This window comes from Apteryx rowi, unplaced genomic scaffold (assembly GCF_003343035.1).
Source record: "Apteryx rowi isolate R43461 unplaced genomic scaffold, aptRow1 scaffold_40, whole genome shotgun sequence".
Taxonomy (NCBI): Eukaryota; Metazoa; Chordata; class Aves; order Apterygiformes; family Apterygidae; genus Apteryx; species Apteryx rowi.
This window is the reverse complement of record NW_020450530.1, coordinates 2,300,108-2,307,799: the sequence shown is the minus strand read 5'-3', so window position 1 is coordinate 2,307,799 and position 7,692 is coordinate 2,300,108. Positions and strand designations below refer to the sequence as shown.

General features: G+C 65.5%; 1 protein-coding gene across 1 annotated transcript in view; it reads left to right on the top strand.

The window, feature by feature from the left end:
* LOC112970656 overlaps positions 1–3,273 on the top strand; it is a 19,843-nt gene extending 16,570 nt beyond the window's left edge. The window contains exon 2 of the mRNA XM_026075263.1: positions 2,839–3,273. Coding sequence (XP_025931048.1) covers positions 2,839–3,273 — 435 coding nt within the window. The remainder of the gene's footprint in view (positions 1–2,838) is intronic.
* Positions 3,274–7,692: the final 4,419 nt, after the last annotated feature.

Sequence of the window (7,692 nt, the reverse complement as noted above, 5' to 3'; positions counted from 1 at the left end):
TGGTCCCCGCGGTGGCTCTCGGGGGATGACGGGCGGGAGCGGCGTTAAGCGGGGTTTGCCGGAGCCCCCGGGGTGAATCGTCCCGTGGGGCGCAGGCGCCTCCGCCGCGGTTTTGGCTCCCTTTCGGCCCGGAGGCCGGCTGCCGCTTAGAGACACCCAGCCGCCGCCGAGCGCCGGTGACAAGGGCGTCTGAGCAGGGACGGGTGACAAGGGCGTCGAACAGGGACGTGTTCCCGCCTGCTGTTCACCCGGAGCCAAACGCGGCTGCTGCGCCGGTTGCGCGGGCGGCGCTGGGTTGTGACGAGGTGGGGAAACCCGGAGATCGGCGGCGCTGGCAGGCGGCTTCTCCCCGGTGGGGCGCCCGGGCTCCCTGCGAGGGCGGCTGCCTCCGGACGCCCGAAACGCGGGGGCGGCAGCGAGGCGGTTTGTCCGGACGTTTTCCACCGCGGGATGGGGCTGAGCGGCTTTTGCGTTGCCGAACGTCGCCTCTCTCCCGCTGCGTGGGAGCCGGGATCTGCGCCGCCGCTTCGGGTTCCTCGCTGCCCTTGCGAATCGCACTTTAAAAATAGACGTGTGGGTATTAAAAAAAGAAAAAAAAGGCTCTGGGGAGCCGTGCCAGGTCTTGTCTCCAGATGGTTGCACGAATTGCAGTCCCGAGCGGGGAGCTGTGATCCGAGCCGCCGGGGCCCGCGCGCTGCGTCACCGCCGCCGCCGGGCTGTGCCGGCCGGGGGAAGACGCTGGCCCTGCTCCTCCCAGCCGGATTGCGTCCAACTYGGCTCGCGCGGAAACCGGAGGCTGCGGAGGGTTTATTGCAATCGCCTAAACCGCGCGGCGGGAGAGCCGGGCTTAGCCCCAAAACCGGGGGCCGAAGCGGGGCATCACTGCGATGGCCGTTCCCTTGCGTGGCTCCTCCGGAGAGCGGAGGGCTCTCCCCAGGGAGCTTCCAGGAGCCCGCGGCTCCCGAAGGAGCTTGCAAGCTGCTGGCAAGGGCGGCGAGGTTTTGTGTCCGGGTTTGCGCGCTCCCGCCCGGGCGGACGGGCGAGCGGGGACGGCTGCGGGGGGCTTCGGCGTGGCGGGGAGCCCGGCAGGCTGCGGAGCCGGTGGCTCGGAGCGGCAGCCCGCAAGCTGCCCCCAGCTCCCGCCGCTCCGCCGGGAGGGTCTTGGCGGCACCAGCCCCCCGGCGCTCTGCAGGGAGCCCTGGACCCCCCTGGGGATAAAGCAGAATAAATCTCCGCAGCCCACTCGGCCCCCGCCTCTCCGGGAAGCCCTTCCCGCGCCGGGCTCCCGGCTGGGTGTCTGCAGTATTTTTGCTCCTCTCCGTTATGAGCAAGCGGCTTTTAAGAGCCGGGCAGCAGCGCAGTGCTCCCCCCCCGCTTCGTCGCCCCCAGCACCGCCGGCCCCGTGCCCACCTGCCCCTTCAGCCCCCTCCGGCGCCGGCGCCTTTTCACCCCCCGCTGCCCAAATACCGGGGCAGGCGGCAGYGGCAGGTGAGCGGGGAGGAAAGAGCCCTTTTGCCAGCGCCACTGGAAGAGCTGCCCACATTGCACAAAGCCAATGGAGCAGAAAGCCCAAAAAGAACCGCATCCCAGGGCTTCTGGGGACAGCTCTGCATCCCAGGGCTGCTGGGGACAGCTCTGCATCCTGGGATCCGCCAGGGATGGCTCTGCATCCCGGAGCGGTTCGGTTTCTCTGCTCATCTCCAGGCCTGCACCAAGCCGGCTCCCAAAATAGAAGCGGGTCGAGTGCTGCCGGGATTGCGGCCGGCGCTGAGCTTCCGCTGTCCGACAGCATCAGGCGGTCGCTGGCCCAGGGCTCGGCAGGGCTGCGCAGCCCCGGCGCGCTCGTAGCAGGGATGGCGCTGGGGCCGCCACCGTGGCTGCCGGGCTCTGCCTCTGCCTCTGCCCCCAGGAGAACTCCAGCTTCCCCAGGTCGTGTAAACCGGAGCAGCTCCGTGCACGGAAGGATCCGGGAAGGCTGTGCTTGATCCCGGCGATCCCGGCAGCAGGGAGCTGCCGCCCTGCCAGCCGCAGCCCTGCAGGGCCGGGTCCCGCTGCCATCCGTGTCCCCCGGAGCGCCTCAGGCTGCAGCCGGGACGGGAAACGCTCCGTCCCGGAGGCTCCAGCAGTTAACTGGTTCCCACGGACGGGGAGCACGCGGGTGAAGCCAGATGTTTCCGGCGGGGCAGCCCTGCCGCAGGCAGCGTCCCCGTCCCTCAGACTGCCCGTCCCATCGCCGCCGTAGCATCGGTGCACTCGGGCTCCTGCAACTGCTGCGCCGCTGTCTCCCGCTTTTGCAATTAGTGCATTTCTGGCTAATTGCGTGATTAATTCAAACACGTCCAGCCGCTATGTGGGGGAGGCTGGTGGCGAGCCCAGGAGCTTGCACGGGCCGTGTCGGCAGCGCGCCCCGTTTCTGAGTGCTGCTCCGGGACCAGGCGGAGGGGCTGAGCACCGAGCTTGCAGCGGCACCGCGCAGGACCCTCCGCTTCTCGCTGCTGCGCGAGACGGCTTTCGGGCTCCCTGGCTGCCCCAGGCGAAAAAGATTAAATAGAAAAAACAAAAAAAAGGACATAAGAGCCCCGGCGAGAGCTAAGGCACAACGTAATCCCTGCTTCCCATGCTTGCTTTCCTGCATTTTGTCCTCCCTGCAGAGCACGTGCAACGGCAGCTTGGAAAAGCCCCACGGTGACGCTTGGCCGGTGCCTTTGCCCCCCACGAGCATCTCCGGCTATGCTCGCACTGGGAGAGGCAGCCATGCAGGCCGGGCGCTGCCGCTGCCGTTCCTGCCCCTTATTTCAAGGAAAACATTTTTTTTCTCTTTTTCTCTTTCCTCCAAAGCGGCCTCCGGAGAGCGTAATAGTGAACGACGGCCCCAGTTGTGCCTTGGGCAACGCCGCATCCCCAGACGGCGCCTGCGGGTCCCTCCGCTGCCGGTCCACAGCCTCCGCGGGGGCCTCACGGATTTTCCCTGCTGGTTCCCGGTTCAGGTGTGCACGTCCCGGCTGCAGCAACCCTCCTCCTCCTCCTCCTCCTCCTCCTCCTCCTCCTCCTCCTGCTCCTGCCTGGTGCACGGTTTCCCGGCGCACGTGGCCAGGAGGGGAGCCGGCGCGCGGAGCAGCGGTGCAGCTGCGAACAGCCGCGCTGCCAAGCGGGACCGGCTTCGCGCGGGGAATAATTGCTAGGTGCTTTGGGAGCGTAATGAATCGAGGGCCCTCGTGCTCTTTGTTTATTGACTCTCGAGGTATAATGAATACTTGCAAAGATAAGTATTGATTTTCCTGCCTTCGCGGTGAACCCGGCTGGGGGGGGAACGGGGATAGCAGCAGCGTGCYGGTGGGCGGCGGGAACACCAGGAACACCGGGGCGGCTGGCGCGACGGCAGGCTGCAGCCTTGCCCCTGGCTCCGCGGCGTCCCCGGCAGTGCGGGACCCCGGCGGCAGCTGCCGCGGCCCTGGCCGGGCTTCCGGGCTCGGCCCCAGGGGGCCACAAGCTCCCGCCGGCGCCAGCCACAGCCGGAGCTGCGCTGAGTTTCCGCTAAGCGGAATATAATGCGCAGGCTAAATAATTACAGAGAAAATCAACATGGACAGAAAAAAACCATTTGCCCAGCTCCAGGACAAACCCTGCTTTTTCTTCCCTCTGGAGGGGGGAAGCGATTAAAACACAATCCTAGCTGAACGCACCTTTTCCTTCCCCTTCCCTGGTACTTCTGGAGCACACACGGATTTGTCCCGCCAACCTTCTCCCTGCCAGGCTCTGGAGCCCTCCCTCATCAACAGCAATGAAATACCGCTCCCTCCTTTTGCTTATCCCCAAAATCGAAGAGTAAGGCTGTTTTCTTTTTTCCCATGGCAGGGAAGGGGGAAATCCTTGCGGGGCTGGGAGGGGAAGGGGGGCATCCCTTTAAATTTGGGGCGATGCAATGCAAAGCAAGGCAACGCGACGCGCGGCTGGGTTGACCTGTGGTCCTGGTGCCCGCTTTGCAGCGGCCGTTCCCGCGCATCCCTGTACGTCTCCGGGCAAAGCGAGTCTCCCTCGTGGTTCCCCTTGGGGTTTGTGCCCTGAGGTGGGGGGAAATAATTTGCCAGAAATATGCGCCGCGTGYCCCTGTGCGCGGGGCCCCGGGCGGGCGGGCGGGGGTCATTTCTGAGCGGGGGCCCGGCTGCAGTGCGTGGGCAAGGGCAGCAACAGCTGCAATTTTCTGGGGTGCGCAAACGAAGGCTTATGGGGCTGGGAGCATCGCAGGGATGGGAGGCACCTGCTTGGCTTCCTCCCCTTGCAGCATCCCTGTCCCACGGGTTTGGCAAGCCCTCGGGACCGCCTCGTGCGAAGAGATCCTCCAGAAACGTAAGCCGTCGTTCTTGTTTACGATACAGCTTTTCTGGCTATTTCTGTAATGCTTTTCCAGGCTGTTTATTTATGAGGCAATTTATTTCAGCAAAGTTAGGCTGCAGCAGGCACGCGTCTTCCTCGGCGCCTCTGCTAACGGAGCCGATCRCTTAATTGGCTCACTCGTGTGGCGGCGAGGCGCGCCGGGGAAGGGGTTTCCTCCCGCAGCGGTCGCAGCCTCCGCTCTGCCCACGCGCCGCCCGTGCCCCAGCTTAACAGCGCGAGCGGTTGTTATTCCGTTCGCTTGCTAGTCGGCTCGGCAGCGCTTCGAGCCGTGCAGGATTCCCGGCTCCGCGGAGCCAGGGCACCTGCGGGCTCACGATGCCGTAGCTAAAGCAAACTGCGGTTTTGCCTGCGTTTTAGTCCGCTGTCTTGTTCTTAGACTCAACTGGCTTGTGCAGGGCTTGTTTCTGGCTGACTCAGCGTTCAAAGCGGTTGAGGAAAAAAAATTGCATTTTCAGACTTGTTGGTTTTCCCCCAAACGGCCTCTCCCGGCCTCCCCGTCCGCCCCCCCGCCGGTGTGTCCCTCCGCTGCAGCGTCCCGGCTCCGTGCCCGGATGGCGGGGGAAAGCGGAGCTGGCACCAGCCRAGGACGCGGCCATCCCTCCCGGCCCTGCTCCGGCCCCGGCTCCACCACGGGCTGGCGGGGCAGYGTCCGCTGCGTGGCAGCTCCGGGCCCTTGCAGGGGAGGGACCCTCGCGCCAACCCCAAAGCCTCGTCGGAGGCTGAAGCCGCTGGTCGGCAGCGGTGGCTGGTGGCGCAGCTGAACGCCGTTTCCAAAGGGAAAAATCGCCCCTGTCCTTGTCCGCTCGAAGCAGAGGGTTGTTCAGACGTGAAAGCTGCCGTTTGAACCCTGGGGAATAAAAACGGCAATAAAAGCACCGCGCTTCGGCTGCCTCCGTAGGAGCCGCTCCTCTGCGATCCGGGGAGGGGGAGCCGGCGGCTCCCACAGGGAAACGGCTGGGACCGGGGGTGGCCAAGAGTGCGTCCCCCCTTCCGCAGGGACCGAGGCCGCCGTCGCTTCGGAGCAGCACCGATCCCCGCGTCTCCCGCAGCGGGAAGTGAGGAGGGAGCCAGGCCGCGAGCAGCCGGAGGGCCGGGGCTTCCCAGCCGGGGATCGTCCCCTTCGGCACCCCGCGATTCCCCTCTCGCCAGGGCACACAGGTAAAAGCTTTATTTTTTTTAGAGCATCGAATGCCCGTTTTCTCAGCCGTCCTTGGATCCGCAGGGACCAGCCCCCCCGAAGGCAGCGCGGGCGCCGTGCGTGAGCGCACCCGCCGCGTGGCGCCGAAGTGGGGCCGATGGCCTCCGGCGCCTTCTCGTCCCTGGGAAGCACAATAAACCCTGCGCGAGGGCCCGGCAGGAGCCGGCGTAGGGAGCTGGCACCTTGCCCTGTGCCCAGCCCGCAGCGCCCGCCAGCGCCTGCTCGTTCGTCGTGGTGGCTCTTGGCTTGGGGACGCGGCCGGTGGCCACCAAGAGCGGAAAGGGAGAAGGGTCGTGAGGTGACATTTGCGCTTGGGCAGATGGCTCAGCCTTCCCCTCTCCTCCCTCGAGCCCTTCCGTGTCCCTTCTTCCCTCCGTCTCTCCCCCAAACGCACCCGCTTCCCGTATCTCTGCCGATGGGATCGAGCTGAACGTGACTTCTGCTCTCCGGCTGGAGCTGCTGGGCTCCTTGTGTCAGCGCTGGGTGACCAGAGGGCGCAGAGGAGGCACCTGTCACCGAGGTGCCTCCCCRCAGGGGACTCGGAGGGTTTCTGCCGGCTCATTTAAGAAATGAGCTTCTGCAGCGGATGCAGAGCAGCCTGCGGCATCCCGGTGCTGCCCCTGGGGCTGGGGCAAGTCTGCGGTGCTGGGCCGCTCCTCGCCCCAGCTGCTCGCCCTGGTCTCCTCGCTGTCGGAGCGAGCGCACGGCGCTCGGAGGAGCCGGCATGGGGCYGCGGTCTCGGTGCCGCCAGCTCCCGAGCCACGCTCCTGCCGCGGAGCCGTGGCACCTCGCTCCAGAGAGCTGCTCCCTGCGTCCTCCCCGGCCATCACAGGCTGCTTGGTGGGACGGGGAAGGAGGACTTGGAGGGACTTGGAAACACTCTTATCAGCTGCTCTGCTCCCTCTACTAATTTTGCATTTATTACAAGGAAGCAATTGAGTTTCTCYGTGATTTCTTTTTTTCTGCTTTCTCCACTCCTCCTGCCTATTGTTCCTGGCTCCATTCTCTTGGAGCTGCTTACATAAATGTACTGTGCGGGTTTCCAAGGCACAATAGAGACAGTCTCGTTCTTCCAAGGTCACCAGCTTTTACTTGTGCTTCAAAGCGTCTGGTACAAGAACCATTTTCTCCTAAAGACATTTTTATTGTACTGGGTACAGAGGCAGAAGGCTAAGGAAGATGGTACTGCTGCACTTGCACCACCCCAGCCCTTCCCTCCCTCCCCGAAAGCCCAGCCTGGGTGATCAGGCAGGTCTCCTCCTTCCCTAGGAGGTGACATCTCGCTTTCCGAGCTGGCTTGGACCCCGCTGCYGGCGGAGGGAGGGATGAGGGACCACGACTCTTAAACGGGAAGAGATGGGACAGAGGGGAGAGGAGCTTTCTTCCAAAATCCCCTCCTAGCGCGGGTCCTATCACGGAGCAGTTGCAGAGAGCTATCCGTGCCCCTGAGCCAGTTCTTCCCTCAGCCGGGTGAGCCGGATGYTCGGAGCTCTCCCTGCTTTTAACCCATGTCCGGTCAACTGCTGGGAGCAGGCAAAACCGAGGGCAGGAGCTGTGCCGGCTGGGAGCGCAGCCAGGCATGCGGCCCGGCGTGCGGTGGCCGAAATAGCTGCCAGCTACCGGCAATAACGGCGTCTCCTTGCTGGGGAGGAGAGAGGGAGCTCAGCACCGGCTGGGAGGGCTCAGCACCGGCTGGGAGGGATGGGGAGCGCTGGGGGTGGTCCGTACCTTTGCTGAGCGGGGAGAAGCGGCGCTTTGAGCGTCTCTGTGGCGCGTGTGAGCCCGCCAGCCGGGCCGGCGGAGGAGAGGGACGGGCAGGGGATGTCGCGCCGGTGCTTGGCGCCAGCCGGCAGATGTCCCCGGCCGCGATGGGAGGCCTCGCTGCTGCTCCCCGAGRGCTGCCAGCAGCCGGGGAGCGYGGCAGCGGCGCGCGGCCTTGGGGGYTCGCGGCGGCCCAAGCCGATGCTGCGCCCTGGCGCTGCCCCCTTGCAGCGGGCGAGGCGTGGGGGGTGTCGCGTGGGGGGTGTCCGCGGCCCGGATTTATGGGCAGCGACCTGGAAGCGGTTCCCGGGCTAAGGAGGGTAGTGATGGGGAAAGAG